Consider the following 17,821-nt stretch of genomic DNA (forward strand, 5'->3'; position numbering starts at 1 on the left):
CATATTATTGTTTGTACAGATGAACGTGGTACTTTCAGGCATTTGAAATTGCTCCTAATGATGAACCAGACTTGTGGAGTTCCAAAAAAAATTTCTGAGGTCTTGGTCAATTTCTTTTGATTTCCCCATGATGTCAAGCAAAGAGGCACTGAGTTTGAAGGTAGGCCTTAAAGTACATCCACAGGTGGAAAAATTACTCATGTCATGCACAATTTAGATGTCCTAAATGACTTGCCAAAACTATAGTTTGCTAATATTAAATCTGTGGAGTGGTTAAAAAATTTGTTTTAATGACTTCAGCCTAAGTGTATGCAAACTTCTGACTTCAACTATGTCATCCGGGTATTCAGTGCATACAGAAATTTTGCATGTACTATGCACAGTCATAGTAATTAAACAGTGTGCACAATGAATACTGTATACAGTTTATACTGTATACTCCAGAAGAGTGGGATGGTAGTGTGTTATTCTGAACATACCCAATTTTTTTGTCTCTTTAAAGCTCGTGAGGCAGTGATTTGGGAGTTAGAACAGCGCCATCTACAGGAGAAGTACCACCTTTTCAAACAGCAGGTGAAGGAACAGTACTCCCTGCAAAGACAGCAACTGACGAAGAGACACAACAAGGTTAATTATGTGGTTATTTCAATATTATCTCAAAAAGCATGCAGTGATTTTGAATCTCTACGTTTTGGAACCTCATTCTGATCAGTCACTTAAGGTTTCTCTCTTATGGCAGGATAAGGACAGAGCATCTCGGTTCCAGCAGGTTCTTCTAGAGGAACAGAAGTCATTGCAGGCCCAGGAGAGAGCTTCCTTTCAGAAGGCCCAGAAAGCTGAAGCCAAAGCCCATTTGAACCAGTTCAAGGTGGAACTCAGGAAGCAGGGTCTGAGCGGTCCTGAACAGCGTCAGCGTCTCACACAGGTCTGGATTTTATCAGAAGCCTCAGAATGAGAAAACATGACACTGAAATTGTAATACAGATCAGTGGTTCTCAACTGGTTTTGCTTCAGCACCCAGATTTTACATTGGATATCAAGTAGTGACCCAACACAGTACCAAAATTAATTAATATAAAAATATTAATAATATTAATATAATATTAAATAAAAATACCAATTAAAATAATATTAATCTAGGAAGACAAAAATTTACATCACAAAACACAATGGGCCCTATTTTGAGAATGCTAGAGCTAACGCAGCACTATGCCATAAGTCATAAGCGCAAAGTCAGTGCGCATGGCCATGAAGTTTTGGTATTTTTGTGCAAGCATGTGCTAAGTCTAGGCACAAGTGGATTTGGCGAAATTGCGCATGCAAGGTGCTATTGGCTGGGTCAAGTGAAAATTCTGAGGTTCTTCTCTGGTATTGCAGTGTCTGCGTCCTATTATATAGTCTTGAGCTTCAGGGTGATATGGCTGCATTATTAATAATTAATAAATGGGGCCTGGGTAGCTCAGCGAGCAAAGATGCTGACTACCACCCCTGGAGTCGTGAATTCAGTGAGTGACTCCAGCCAGGTCTCCTAAGTAACCAAATTGGCCCGGTTGCTAGGGAGGGTAGAGTCACATGGGGTAACCTCCTCGTGGTCACTAATGTGGTTCTCGCTCTCGGTGGGGCGCGTGGTGAGTTGTGCGTGGATGCCGTGGAGAATAGCGTGAAGCCTCTACACACGCTACGTCTCTGCCTTAACGCACTCAACAAGCCACGTGATAAGATGCGCGGATTGACGGTCTCAGACGCGGAGGCAACTGAGATTCGTCCTCCACCACCCGGAAACAATTAAACCAAAAATATTTATAAATTCAAATTTCACTTCAAACCAAACAAAGATATAATAAAAATAACGAAGCAATTAAAAAAAAAAAAAAACATTTTACTGTCTCAAACTTCTTCCACTGCCCCTTTTTGCAGTGACTTAAAAATCAATCTACAACAACAGGTGGAAAAATACCAATACAAATTAGATCTTAAATTAAATTGTAAATATAAAAATTATAATAATAATAATAATAATAATAATTGAAAGATAAACCATGATCTATAGAAAGTTTAACACAAATCTTAAAAAGGTTTGTTTGTCATGAACATAATTTCAGAGTTTGGACATGAACTTTATTACCACCTGCTGGTGGTATCTCCAAACTTCAAATGTAGGAACTGAAATGAGAACAGACATATTGAAACGTCTTAGCACAATTAACTATTTCTCAGGAGAATAGCAATTTGAGCTTTGCGCAACTTCATTTTCATACAATACACCCACATTTTGCGTGCATACACCCACAGATAGCGTAAATTCTCCCACTCGCGCTTTGCACTGGCACGGAAATTGTGCTTAGAATTAGCGTTTTCACAGAAATTGTGTAAGACGTAGCGACATCTTTGTGCATAGCTCTGCGCTTTGCATGCTTGTGAAAATAGAGCCCAATGTGGTCAGCACAAACCATATTTATCCTCACTGCAAGTGAACACTTATTTAGAGTAGTCTGGGTCGTATTTTCTTTTAACTTGAGTAGTTTTGAGTGAGGGCATGTTACGCAACCTGTCCATGTTGACATATACCTAATTTGGCTAGCTTCTACCAAGTCAAATGAACTGCCCCCAAAATGTCAGATTTTGATCAGACGCCTATCCCTTGATGTCAACAACACAAAATATGGCAAGCATTTCTCCTCCCATTTCAAATGTTGTAACTGTGCATGATTATATGGTTAGCTGCATTTTATTGTTTGCATTTAGCATTGTTTTTCCCCCTGTTCCCCCTGTTGTCCCTATCAGAAGAGCCCTGCAACCCATTTTTGGTTTGCGACCCACCAGTTGAGTTACACTGATATAGATTGTGCCTCAATGGCATTTTATAGTAAAACTAAGCATACATTTTGAATGTAAATAAACAGTTACAGTTGACAAGACTTGTTGTCTCTTGGTTGGCTTTCTTAGTTTTTGTCAGAGGAGGAGGCCAGACAGAAGCAGGACAGGCAGGGTCTGCAAGAGAGTCATGAGAACCAGCTGAAAGCAGTGCAGGAACAATGTGATGCCAGTGCTTTTGAACTGCAGCAACTTCAGGTATGACACCTTGCGTGCAATGCCTTGCAAATGCCTCTTAATTATAAAAGTGTATTAAGTTATTTTTTATGTTTCACTGGCTGATATGACAGTAGTCTTGGACTTTATATAGACACCTATTTGTGTAGATGCCGGATCAAGCAAATGCAAAAAAGTTCATTTTAGCAATGCCATTGCAGTCAGTCAGGCATATTTCTTAATCATTATTAATTCATTCTGCAAACGAAAGCGTTCGATAATTGAAAGGTTACCAAGATAAAACGAGAAGAATTTAGCTGGTCGTATGATGATCATGATATGATAATGATCAATCATAAAGGGAGACCTACCTTATATTGAATAAAATACCCTTTTCTAGGACACTAATATGATAGTAGTCTTCATCTCATGTGTGGTTACATCAAACAATTGTCAATAGTATTATTCATTCATTTTGGTGATACTTAGTGTCTATGTGTGTTTGGACACAGAATGAGAAGCTTCAAGTTCTTGTGGACATGGAGAAGAAAAAGATCAAAGCTCTGGAAGATGAGCACACCCTGGAGCTCAATGAATGGAGAGATAAGCTAGCATGCAGGAAAGAGGTATTGGTGGGAAGAGTTAGCCAGTTTTAAAGTTTAATTATTTGGCAAATTCATGAATGCTTTTGTTCATGATTGCACAGGTGCTAGAGGAAGATCTGGCTCGCAGACGCAGAGAAAAAGAAGGAACAAGAAGACGAGGCAGTGAACCTGAAAACCGACATGCAGCTCGTCGTTCAAAGTTCTTCCCAAGCCTAAGCTTCTCTTGACCAAGAATGGAAATATTTTGCACCTAAACCCCAATGTTTTTATGTATAACTTTTTTTTCAATATCAGGATTTTAGGTTAAAATTCATATGTGTCTAAGGAAAAGTGTAGGTAACTGATCAACAATTCATTAAAGTCTTTCACCAGTTTTTTTTTTATTTTTTATTTATTTTATTTTTTATGATTTTTAATTTATATGAATTCATTATACACTGCATAATACAACAATTAGAAAACTGTTGTTTAAAATAGTTTTAGATGAGATTAGATTTGCAGTCAAACATCAGGACACTGCTGCTACGACCCATATATAAAAACATATATAATTGTTTTTTATAAAAATATAAAGATTTTGGGGTTTAGACTGGTCACCTGTATTTGGAGTTTGTATTTCTGTAAATGTGTTAAAACTTGTTTAGACATTAAGTGCTTTGTAAGTGTGCTTTACAGCCTTAAATGAAAATGTGTATGTAAATAAATAACTATCGGAGACAAAGGATCTGTTCATAAGATATATCTTCTGGTGGACTTGTTTGAAACTTTTAACCATTGTGCCCTGCTCAAATCGGGCTACAATTCATCATGTTCCCGGAAAAAAATGTCCGGTAACCAGAGTTGGAGCCAGGATAATTTACCCGAGGTGGGCATCTGAAATTTCAGAGGGGGCACAGATTTACCACTTGTTGTCTAAAAGGCAGTGTGAGTCTTGGCTTTGAAAGATCTTGGCTTTGAAAGATATATGATACTTGCATAAGCTCAAAGATACATCACCAAACGTTTGAAATAAACAAATCTATTAAAATGAAAAAGCTTTCACAGTTACAATTTCTTGTATGATAATTTTTTTTATGTAAACAAGCGGCATGCCAGTGCAGCTCCCATCTACTTGAATGGGGAAAGACCAAAATCTCCAAAATGGTTGGTCAAGATTACGGTCAAATAACATATTTCAAATCAGCATTAAAATCTGACTACACTGGTATCATAAATTGTGCTTCTTTACCTCAGATTACACTAAAAAAACAAAATATTCCCGTCTTGTGTAGCTAATGCGCATGCGCGTTCTCGAGTTGATTGACAAGCGATGTCTGCATCTAAATGGTGATTGGCTCTTTTACCTAAAGGCGGGACTTCCTTTCTACAGGGCACGTTCAATCTCAAAACAGTGTGCACCGTTTTGCTATGGTTTCCAGGTTGAACGACACGTTTCCGCGAAACGTGTGCAACTATGGCAAGCCAACAGGCTCATAATACGCTATAGACTAATCACGTTTTCATTCAAAACGCTGTATTTAATGGCGTTTTAAATGCTCTTGGCACCGTAAAATATGCCGTAGTGATTGCAAACAGCATAAAAAACGTGTGAAAAACGTTAAAAACGGCGTATTTCACGCCGTTTTCCTGTGTCAAAAGCGCCGCTTTAAACACCGTTTGGATTGCCACAAGACGCCGTTTAAAACGCCGTTTTTTTATACTATGATCAATTGAACAAATACAACCCCCCCCCCCCCCCCCCCACGTTCAAACCAAATCTATGCCCTTGGCCCCACCATATTTTATATATCTCCCCTTCCAGCCAGTCATTTTTATACCTGGTATGTTGATGAATATTGAAGAAATTTCTTGGTGTGGTGATCTGAGAGACGGCAAAAATACTTACATGGGCTTATACATCACAACAAAGGGACTCACGAGATATGCAACCGAACCACAAATAAGAACTGGATCGCTGACATATGAAATGTAAAATAATTTGTTCTTTCATAATTATAAACTAAATGATAAATTATAAGTGTTAACTGGATGTTCCAAATAAATAAACGTTCAAGAAGCATTTTAAAAATTCAAGCACACCTTGAAAGCACAGTGATTAAAATCAAGCATTTTTCAAAGATTTGGGTTGAATCTGAAATGAGGGTAAGAATAGTGGTATTTTCCAAATGTAGGCTATTGGCTACTTTAAATAAATGCATGGTTAGATATTGTTTTGATTATTTATTTAATAAATTCATGTTTTTTCTAACTTCTAATCAAAACAAGAGGTTTAGACATTTCTATTTCTTTCTATGGCCTACTCATGTTAAATTAAGAAAAGTTTGTGATAGTTGAGAAAAATGAGTGCCCATTATGCATTTGGTCTAAATACGAAAAAAAGGTAGACAATTATCGACAATTGTTATATTCAGTACATTTCTGTAATATGAATTACAATGAAAGTTTGAAAACAATAAGTAGCCTATCCGTAAAAATAAATGTTATACAGTGAAAACGTTAAATTACAATAACGAGCATTTTGGTGCCCTCTATTGGCATGAATATCTAATTTCAATAGGGTATAACTGTATAACAAGTTCAATAATCATAGGGCTCATAGGCATAGCTAGACCCTTTTTTTATTGCCGCCCTGTTTTTCATCTTAGCACCCCTAAAAATCTGCGATGGACTCTTCAGTAAGCTCCCTTAAAAATCTGTGATTATGTGATCGCTCTCTTCACGTTTGCTGAAAACAGAGACTACAGTAAATTAGGCCCTGTATTATATATATTATATATATTACTTACTTACAGTCAAAAAAACATGTTACAAATTCGTTAGCCTAGATTACTATCCTTCAGTCTATGAGTAAAAGTTCGGAACAGAAACGGTTTGCTTCATTTCTTTATCACTCATTCTAATGCTCTCCATTATAGTACAATCACTAAATAAAATGCAACCAAATACGGAATGTTTACCGATATACATCAACTGACAAACACTGTAATGTATTAATAATATTTACAAAAAATAAGTCAAGCAAGATTCAAACCTGTGCTCTCTCACAGTCTCACACTGAAGGCATAGAACTTAATCTCTAAGTCACAGTCATTCTGCTCTTAAACTGCATGTCTATAAAGTCTTATCCCATCTAAGGTGAAATCATAAAATCACCTCTGCTCACAAGTGATTACCCATCTATGCATTTTAGTTGAATACCGCAATGGATATTAAATATTTTCATCATTCACCCTCATTGAGGTCTGAACTTCCTAAGACTGAAATCCTAGAATTGTCCCTGACAAAGAGGTGCAAGCATTTTATTTGGAAAGCAGACTAACAATATTTTTCATGTTAGTAGAAGTGAATAGGCTATATCAAAGTTACTTCACACAGGCACATTTGTTTGGCAGCGATGCACTTGTCTGGTCTGACTCAGTTCGTTGTTGATTGGGTGAGAACAGTTCGAACTTACTGGCTGTGGAAATCAGCAGGCGGGACTCATTATACTAAAAGGAAAACGCTGCAAATAATGCGCGTATTTGTACAACCAAACCGCCGTTTTAAACGGTGTCGTGTGGCAATCCAAACGGCGTTTAAAGCGGCGCTTTTCACACACAGGAAAACAGCGTGCAACACGGCATTTTTAACGTTTTTTGTGCGTTTTTTTTTACGCCGTTTGCAATCACTACGCCGTATTTTACGCCGTCAAGATCGTTTAAAACGCCGTTAAATACGGCGTTTTGGATGAAAACGCGATTGGGTCATTCCTAGCATTCGCTACCATTTGAGTCCCCATGACATAATGTGGTATATTTTGTGTAAAAATGGGCTAATACTTGTTTCTAAATGCTCATCTTACATAGTTAATCCCCCTCTACTATAGAACACAATAATATGTACCCAGGATTAATTAATTAAAAATAATTACTCTGATTTTAGTGCAAGTAGGCCTGTCATGTCCCCAAGTAAGCTTGCATAACTTCAGCCACAAATATAAGTAAAAATAATCAAACAAATTCCAAATTTTTTCAATATTGTTGTATATTCTTATTTATAATATTCCTCACCAAAATATTTTTTTTGTTATTAATACATTTTTAATGCTTAAAGTCTTTAAAATATGGTGTGTCCCTGAATTGAATGTCCCCCCTGTTACTCTGATGAAAAGTCCCTCTGAACACGCCCCTTGACTGCTCCTCTAATCACAGGAACAGGAAGTAGAATACTTTTTGGCGGCAAACTATCACTCCTTAATTCACCCTTTTTTCAATGTTTTAGAAAGATTCACTGATGTGGTAAAGCATTACATGTCCACTCTGTTATGCTTATTTATAGTGGAAACTGATAATTGTTTGTAATTTTGAAAATATGGTTAATAAACAGGTTAAAAATCTTCCTCATTGATCACTGCGCACTAGCTTGTTGTTCATCACATGAGTAGCAATGGCTGACTTTAGCATAAAATGTCCCTCCTGTTACTGTCCATCCTGTTACTGTTTTGCACAGTAACAGGGTGGACATATTGTAACAGAGTGGACATAAAAGCTAAATAAATAAGTGTTTACAGCATGTATTGGTACTTATAATTAATTTATTATGCATTTATTTGTTATATACCTTCAAGAAAGAGTAGCTTAAATGGTATGCATGTATTTGTCAGGAAATGGCGCCGTTGTCTGCTGCAGAAAAGCAGCGACGCTACAAGGCACGTCGTGATGCAGACCCTGAAAGAAGGCAGATGTACCTCAATAAAGAGAAGGAGAGGTGGAGAAAGGATAGAGAGGAAGGAAGAAAAAAGGAAGTGTTAGAACTCAGTGAAAGAGAGAAGAGAGCACAGAGAAAAAAAATGAAATAGTTTTCTCTCGTTTGGTGGGTGTGTCAGAGGTGTTACCCAATCAGCAGCGACGTGTATATAAACCCCGCTGTATTAAAAAGGCAGTGCGCATAATGGATCCAATTAAAGTCCTTTACACATGTATCCACTGCAGCTTGGTGAATGCAACAATTGAAGACATTAGAAGAAATGTTTGCCTTGTCATCCTGAAATGCGAGGCAAATTTTGGATCACCATAATTAGGAACCACAGTTTCCACATATCCCTTCACTCGATTGGGATGTTCTCTGCTATTCTGGACAGCAAGGGCAGTGACTGTAACATCGAGCGTATTTTGTAGTATTAAACACGTATTTAAACCACTTATCTATCTATCTATCTATCTATCTATCTATATATATATATATATATATATATATAACTATATTGATCAGTGATTTAAACCGATTTCATCAGGCTCTGAAAATTATTCGAAAAGAACGCAAAGAATGGCCTTCTCAGCTGCTATAGTTGCAATCCTTGTGTAACACAACAGAGTGTCCAACGTACCACCGTTTCCATTTAAATAAACGATTTGTCAAGGCTGAACGTGCCACTGGTGACCGTTGCGCATTCCAGTTTCTCCCATTCATTTTAAAGGTGTCATGAATTGGATTTTAATTTTATTTTATAATGTTCCTTGAGGTCCACTTATAATATTAGTTTTTTTTTTCAGGAGCGTTCAAATTTGGGAATAATTATTCCCATGGTTCCTGTCTCAATATATTCGCCGTCTAATCACCGATTTTATTTCTGAAAACTGCCAGATACTCATGACAATATAAGCTAAAAGCACATATGATTGGTTAAGGGGTTACTGTGCGTGAATAATCAATGTATCATCATCAGCTTCATCCTCCATTTGCCTGGGCGGAGCCAGAGAGGATATCCTGGGAGATTACCTCCAGGATTTACTGCTTCAAACTGAAAAATGAGGCGATCTTTCGAGGTAAGACAAATTATTTAACATGTGTTGTCAATATTGTCAATTGAAAGTCAAAACGTTTTAGTTACGAAGCATTTATTTGTAGGAGTAACACTAGTTATTTCTGGAAAAAAATTACGTGACCGTCGGCGTTCATCGGACAGGCAGCTAGCCTCTATTTTTAAGCAAATTTCTGTGAAACTTGCTAAATAAATATTAGCTAGCAATACTATGTACATTTTTAGCTAAATATCAATAATTTTTTTGGCCAATTTTGTCGCTTGTGAAAAATCCACCTGAAGTAATGTGAGGCAGAGAGCAGATGCTGTTCAGACCTGCCTGGAAACTGGCCTGCTAGTTAAATAAGTTATCTAGCTTGTTGATTTTCCCATGTAATAAAAAAATGGTAGATATCTTTAGATAATTTAGCAGATAGCCTTACCCATCCATCACACAGACATCAAATCACTTTTTATTGTCACTCAACCACATACACAAGTGCAACAGTGGGTGAAGGTCTTGGGTGCAGTTCCGAGCAACATAGCAGTCATGACAGTGATGAGACATATACCAATTTACAATAAACATCAGATTTACACAACACAATTTACAAATCTAATATACACATAATTACACATCACAATAATAATATACAATGTACAGTATACAATACACACAATATAGAATACACATACACATAATATAGAATACACATACAATAGAAATAGTATATATAGTATATATAAAATATACAGTAGTTTGTATTGTACTGTATTGACATTCAGGCTGTCGGTTGATAATCAGTTGCCAGTGTGTTGTTAAGAGAGAATATAATTTATGACAGTCCGGTGTGAGATAATAAGATTAATAAAGTGCAGTGCTGATGTATATTGATCGTGAGAGATCAAGAGTTCAAAAGTCTGATTGCTTGGGGGAAGAAGCTGTCATGAAGTCGGCTGCTGCGGGTCCTGATGCTGCAATACCGACTGCCTGATGGTAGCAGTGAGAGCAGCCCATGACTCGGGTGGCTGGAGTCTCTGATGATCCTCTGAGCTTTTTTCACACACCCTCCAGGACATATATACCAGGCGGAACTACTGCAGGAAGACCCGGACCACGAGGAGATGGAGGATGAGATGGAACCTGATCCCCAGCCAAAACCATCAACAGGGTATATATGAATGTTCATGTATTGTTTGTTTCTATTTCTCATATGACTGATACTAGACTCATATGAATTTATGTATATTCTGTTCATGCACTCTTTATTAAAAATGTATTTACTGTAGATAGTTCGAAAGTTTGATTTTGTATGTTTTGCTGTGTAATTCGTGTGTAATTCTAATGTTCAAATTAAATAAAGTGTGTGTTTTATTGAACACATAAAATGAATATTTCAGTGTTTGTGTCCTTCAATTTCAGATGCAATCTCAATTTATTATTACAGGTGCTCAAAAGGAGTATTTGAGGAGTGGTCATATGAAATGTATCTTAACATTCTAAATGTTTGTTTTATTCCGTTTTCCCACTAATCACTAGAATGGTCATAACTTTTAAACAATAGATTATATTTCTAATCTGGCTGCTATTCTACATTGCCCACAAAATTATGTATATTTCACTATAAGTTTCCCTCTAGCTTGTAATTAAAAAAAAAAAAAAGCCCTAGTTCTTCTCTTCAATATGGTATTTACAGTTCAGGTGTGTGATGCTATATGAATATAATATGAATTTGGATATGAATTTTATATACTGGCACAGAATGGAATTTTGGGAATTTTGGGCTCAGGCTTTAAAAGGTTAAAAGTAGTCATAATTTAGGAATAATTGGTCATTTTCTATCCTGTTTTTGTGCCTCTGACTCAAAGGCTCCGATTTTTGGGGTGTGTGTTCTTGAAGACTTCAGTGTAAACACCCACTGTTGTGATTGGGTAACATCTTTGCATGTGGATAAGTGTAAACACCCCTGCCATTACGTGCATGTGGGGTTGTTTTGAAAACTTGGTTAAAAAAATGATAACCGGAGGAATTCATCCATACATGTTTGAGCCAGGGTCTGATCCCGAATTTGAAGAAAATTAACCCCCTCCACAAACACCACTGATACTGCAGTCTGGTAAGTAATCACTGTAATTTTCTTGTCTATTTGTGTAATAGGTATTTTTATTTTTGTTTAAACCAAGACGCGACACAACAGTGTGTATCTTGTTACATAGTTGGGGCATTTTCCAACGGTGAAACATTTCTGTGTTTTACAAATGCTGAGTAACACATGACAGTACCAAATAAAGTGTAAATACATGGTGCTAACACGTTTATAACTGAAAGGATACACTTACCGTGCAACATGTAAACGTATACAGGATACATTCACCGGTGTTTGTCGCATTGTCGTTCGTCATATAATCATCTTTCATCATTTATTCAGAGTAGTGACAAATGCAAAGGTTGTTCATTACAATGAGTCATGTTTTTATTAAAAAGGAAAAAAATTGTCTAAATGTATTGATATCAATACTCTTTGTGCATCTGTGGCAATTGTGCCATCATGCCAACAGAACAAGAAAATATATGCTGCTTAGAGCTCCCTGTGCATTAAAACTAATACACGAGCATCTAAAAAATCACAAGGACCTAATCAAATACTCAGTACACATCTAAAAGTCTGTAACATATGAAGCAAAACAATTAACATGAATACTCACACTTGTTTGTTGCGACATCACTGTCGGGTCCAATATAGTTGGCATTGCATCAACTGTTAATTTAAGTCTCTCTGCAAAGCCTACTTCGAACTGTGTCTTGTTTGTGAAAGAATCATCGGTAAAATGAAGTGAGCAAACAAACACGTTCTTACCAACACAGTCTGGGACTTCATTAAAAATAAACGTCAGCCACTCTTTCTTAATGTTGGGATCCTTGCGAAGCAAATGCAAGAGATCTAGTTTCTCACAACCTGGCACTGCACGACGTCTTGAAATCTTGGTGGCCATCATGACACCTCCTGTTACTCAAAAAATAATCTCACCACTCTACTCTTACTGCAAGACTGGTGGGCAGGCCTAAGCAGTGTCGATGATAAAGTAGGCGTTGATCTGTTTATGCAGAGGCTGGCCTGTGTTTATGTAATACCTCACTATGACGTATTAGTGAGGAGGCAGTAGAGAACAAGCCATTTTGGCACCTCGGTTTCAATAAAGCCTTTTTTTGGACTAACAAAGAAGTTTTCGGTTCTGAAATTTACAGTAAGTTTTTATAATGCTATGAACACTTATATGTCAAGATATCATCTATCATCTGGGCTTTAACAGCTCGCTGTGCAGCTGGATCCTGGACTTCCTGTCAAGCAGACGCCAGGTGGTTAGAATGGGCAGCAACATCTCCTCATCACTGACCCTCAACACTGGAGTCCCGCAGGGCTGTGTTCTCAGCCCACTCCTGTATTCCCTGTACACACATAACTGTGTGGCAACACACAGCTCCAATGCCATCATTAAGTTTGCTGATGATACAACGGTGGAAGGTCTGATCACTGACAATGATGAAACAGCCTACAGAGAGGAGGTGCACACTCTGACATGCTGGTGTCAGGAGCACAACCTCTCCCTCAACGTCAGAAAGACAAAGGAGCTTGTGGTGGACTTCAGAAGAAAAGACAGATAACACAGTCCCATCACCATCAATGGAGCACCGGTGGAGAGAGTCAGCAGCTTCAAGTTCCTCGGTGTCCACATCACAGAGGAACTCACATGGTCCATCCACACTGAGGCAGTTGTGAAGAAGGCTCATCAGCACCTCTTCTTCCTGAGACGGCTGAGGAAGTTTGGAATGAACCGCCACATCCTCACACGGTTCTACACCTGCACTGTAGAGAGCATCCTGACTGGCTGCATCACTGCCTGGTACGGCAATAGCACCGCCCACAACCGCAAAGCCCTACGATGGGTGGTGCGAACTGCCAGACACATCATCGGAGGTGAGCTTCCCTCCCTCCCTCCAGGACATACACTATATTGCCAAAAGTATTCGCTCACCCATCCAAATAATTGAATTCAGGTGTTCCAATCACTTCCATGGCCACAGGTGTATAAAATGAAGCACCTAGGCATGCAGACTGCTTCTACAAACATTTGTGAAAGAATGGGCCGCTCTCAGGAGCTCAGTGAATTCCAGCATGGTACTGTGATAGGATGCCACCTGTGCAACAAGTCCAGTCGTGAAATTTCCTCGCTACTAAATATTCCACAGTCAACTGTCAGTGGTATTATAACAAAGTGGAAGCGATTGGGAATGACAGCAACTCAGCCACAAAGTGGTAGGCCACGTAAAATGACAGAGCGGGGTCAGCGGATGCTGAGGCGCATAGTGCGCAGAGGTCGCCTACTTTCTGCAGAGTCAATCGCTACAGACTTCCAAAGTTCATGTGGCCTTCAGATTAGCTCAAGAACAGTGCGTAGAGAGCTTCATGGAATGGGTTTCCATGGCCGAGCAGCTGCATCCAAGCCAGACATCACCAAGTGCAATGCAAAGCATTGGATGCAGTGGTGTAAAGCACGCCGCCACTGGACTCTAGAGCAGTGGAGACGCGTTCTCTGGAGTGACGAATCATGCTTCTCCATCTGGCAATCTGTTGGACGAGTCTGGGTTTGGCGGTTGCCAGGAGAACAGTACTTGTCTGACTGCATTGTGCCAACTGTGAAGTTTGGTGGAGGGGGGATTATGGTGTGGGTTTATTTTTCAGGAGCTGGGCTTGGCCCCTTAGTTCCAGTGAAAGGAATTCTGAATGCTTCAGCATACCAAGAGAGTTTGGACAATTCCATGCTCCCAACTTTGTGGGAACAGTTTGGGGATGGCCCCTTCCTGTTCCAACATGACTGCGCACCAGTGCACAAAGCAAGGTCCATAAAGACATGGATGAGCGAGTTTGGTTTGGAAGAACTTGACTGGCCTGCACAGAGTCCTGACCTCAACCCGATAGAGCACCTTTGGGATGAATTAGAGCGAAGACTGCGAGCCAGGCCTACTCGTCCAACATCAGTGTCTGACCTCACAAATGCGCTTCTGGAAGAATGGTCAAAAATTCCCATAAACACACTCCTAAACCTTGTGGAAAGCCTTCCCAGAAGAATTTAAGCTGTTATAGCTGCAAAGGGTGGGCCGACGTCATATTAAACCCTATGGATTAAGAATGGGATGTCACTTAAGTTCATATGCGTCTAAAGGCAGATGAGCGAATACTTTTGGCAATATAGTGTACATATACCAGGCGATGTGTGAATAAAGCTCGGAGGATCATCAGAGACTCCAGCCACCCAGCCATGGGCTGTTCTCACTGCTACCATCAGGCAGGCGGTATCGCAGCATCAGGACCTGCACCAGCCGACTACATGATAGCTTCTTCCCCAAGCAATCAGACTTTTGAACTCATGATCTCTCACAATGAATATACATCAGCACTGCACTTTATTAATCTTATTATCTCACACCGGACTGTCATAAATTATATTCTCTCTTAACAACACACTGGCAACTGACTATCAACTGACAGCCTGAATATCAATACAGTACAATACAACCTACTGTATATTTTTTATATACTATATATACTATTTTTATTGTATGTGTATTCTATATTATGTGTATGTGTATTCTATATTGTGTGTATTGTATACTGTACATTGTATATTATTATTGTGTTGTGTAATTATGTGTATATTAGATATGTAAATTGTGTTGTAAATCTGATGTTTATTGTAAATTGGTACTGTCTCATCACTGTCATGACTGCTATGTTGCTCGGAACTGCACCCAAGACTTTCACCCACTGTTGCACTTGTGCATATGGTTGTGTGACAATAAAAGTGATTTGATTTGATCATGGTAAGTTTGATTTTCCAATTCAAGACCCATCTCTGCTAAAGAGTATGTGGGCTTACAAACCTAAACACCCCCTAAAGCAAAGTGCATGATACGTATGTAAGGGGTGTAACGATCCATCGATCTGGATCGATGCATCGATCCAATAACCAACGATCCAGTGTTATTGATACAATGCGTAAATATCGATATAGACATTTATTTTTAAGATGCACCTTTATTTTAATACTCATATCAGCCACGTCTGTACGCATTTCCCTCAGGCGATGAAGCAACCATTCATTTCACTTTATGAGTGCTAAATACGCTTTTCATGTGGGACACGGATGTGCCCGGGGTCTGTGAAGCCAAATTATGCTCTGCTATCCGTGCGCGCGCGTAAACTGAGCTTCCTGCGAAACGCGAGCTCCAGACCAGTGACAGGATCAGTGTGAGCACGTCAACCGGGTGCTCCTTAAAATGCGAGCTCTCATGACAAAGGTAGAGCGTCTCACGTGCGCGATTAATTCGGGCTTCCGTCAATATCGTTGCGCATGCGCTATCTATTTGAATTGCTATTTAAAGTACCATGGAGCAGTTCAACCATCATGTGAAACGTCTTGACAACGCCGACATTCTGAACAGCACTAACTAGGGAAAGAGAAATCACCTGCTGCCCAGCACAAGCATCAGTTATAAGACTACACATCAACACACTTACTAACATTTATCCCAGTTAACTGTAACAGAATTTTTCATTACAACTGTGGAAGTTGTAGACAAGAAAACCACAGATAGCACAGATAGTTGGAAACAAGTCATGGGTATGTAAGTACTTTGAATTGGATTAAACTGAAAAATAAGCTGTAATCATATGATTGATGATCACTTGTATGTGACGTTATTTTTTATATTATTATCTGTATGATGTTTTTCAACATATGAGGTACCTTATTTTGTTGTGGATGTCCCAATGTGGATACTAAATTGCGCTTTTCAGAGAGCTCAATAAAATATTCAGATTATATTTTGGTTGCATATGAGGGCAAATTTTTTTTCATTGTGTAAAATAGGCACATAATATCGGAATATCGATCACAGGGCCCCGAATCGAATCAAATAAAAATCGTATCGCAGCAGACTGTGAAGTATCGGCAAATATCGGATCGCAGGCCAAGAGAATATAAGATTGTTTCGTGATGAAACGTCCGATTTACACCCCTAGTATATGTTCACTTCCTGGTAACTGTTTTGAAGCAGAGGCTGCAGCCAGAAGACGCTTCTTCATCCCTTGCCTGTACATGTGTCTGAAATTGTGGCATGTCAGCACTTTAAAATATGCCAAAAATATACAAAATTAACAAAAAGCGAAATAATTTAAAAAATAAATAAATGTCAAATCAAATGATCCTCTGGAGAGCACACTCCAAATACTTGCCTATATTTCAGATTTACGCATTTCAGTTTCATAACAAAATTCCAGGAAATGTAATTGAGTAATGTTAAACAAAATTAAATGAATAAAACTTCAATATATTTACATTTTATTGATGTAATTTTTATAAAACTTAGTTCAATTTGATGGAATTTTGTTATGAATTTTGTATGTTTGATTGAATTAAATTCTATCCGTTTATCAACCTAAAGAATATATAAGACAGCTTCACTTATATTCATTAACAAAACACAGCAAAATGTAGTAAACCGCTGTTCTCACAACTAGAAACTGAACGCATCGAGTGCTGGTGTTAAAACTCATGTCTTGAGGACCACATCTCTCCACTTATGCTTGCACTTTTTAGTTACATTATTTACATCATTCATTCATCCTTTCCTAGTAAAAATCATTTTCTTAAATCCATTTCCTTCTTTTAACCTTTGAGCCTCTGAGCTCTGACTGAATTACATAGCAGAAAACATTTTTCTAATTAAGAAGAGAGCAGTCAATTGGCCAGACAGCAGAACTTCTGTCCCCACCTTCCACCTGAAATGTTCAATTACTCACTACAAGTAGTTTAAGGATTAATTTGCTTTATTTAATTTATTTTACAATTTAGTTTACATATTTAGGCTTGCAAAAAAAAAGTAAAACACATTTAAAAGATAACCACTAAATTATAAAAATTATTTTTTAGCATTTTAATTAAGTAGGATTATTTTAATTATTTTAATATTTCTTATTCTAAATTAATTTTAAGTCATCTTGAGGCCACCTTGGAAGTGTGCTGAGGCCCGCTAGTGGGTCCCGGCCCCCTGGTTGAGAACCACTGCATTAAACCACACTATGACATCATGTATAACAATTTCTGTCTTGACTTGAGTGAACAACATCTTTTCCATTAAAGAGTGAGAAGCAGAGAGATGTTTCCACTGTATCGACCTCTTTATGGTAAGAGAAGTGTTTTATAGTTTTATAGTTTTATATTACTAAACTGTCTGGAAAAGTAAATCGATACCTCTGACAACAAGTGACTATATAAATATGCATATTTTTAAAAGTTACTGAAAACTACCTAACTGATGTATTAAGATATCCTCTTATCCTAAATT

General features: G+C 38.1%; 1 protein-coding gene across 3 annotated transcripts in view; it reads left to right on the forward strand.

Moving 5' to 3' along the window:
- Positions 1 to 4,655, forward strand: part of LOC127433636 (serine/threonine-protein kinase 10-like) — a 28,487-nt gene extending 23,832 nt beyond the window's left edge. For all 3 annotated transcript variants that reach the window (XM_051685695.1, XM_051685696.1, XM_051685697.1), the window contains 5 exons: positions 503 to 627; positions 740 to 925; positions 2,947 to 3,072; positions 3,543 to 3,656; positions 3,737 to 4,655. In XM_051685695.1, the coding sequence (XP_051541655.1) occupies positions 503 to 627; positions 740 to 925; positions 2,947 to 3,072; positions 3,543 to 3,656; positions 3,737 to 3,862 (677 nt within the window). In that variant the 3' untranslated portion in view covers positions 3,863 to 4,655. The remainder of the gene's footprint in view (positions 1 to 502; positions 628 to 739; positions 926 to 2,946; positions 3,073 to 3,542; positions 3,657 to 3,736) is intronic.
- The last annotated feature ends 13,166 nt before the right edge of the window (positions 4,656 to 17,821 follow it).

This window comes from Myxocyprinus asiaticus, chromosome 43, assembly GCF_019703515.2.
Source record: "Myxocyprinus asiaticus isolate MX2 ecotype Aquarium Trade chromosome 43, UBuf_Myxa_2, whole genome shotgun sequence".
Lineage (NCBI taxonomy): Eukaryota > Metazoa > Chordata > Actinopteri > Cypriniformes > Catostomidae > Myxocyprinus > Myxocyprinus asiaticus.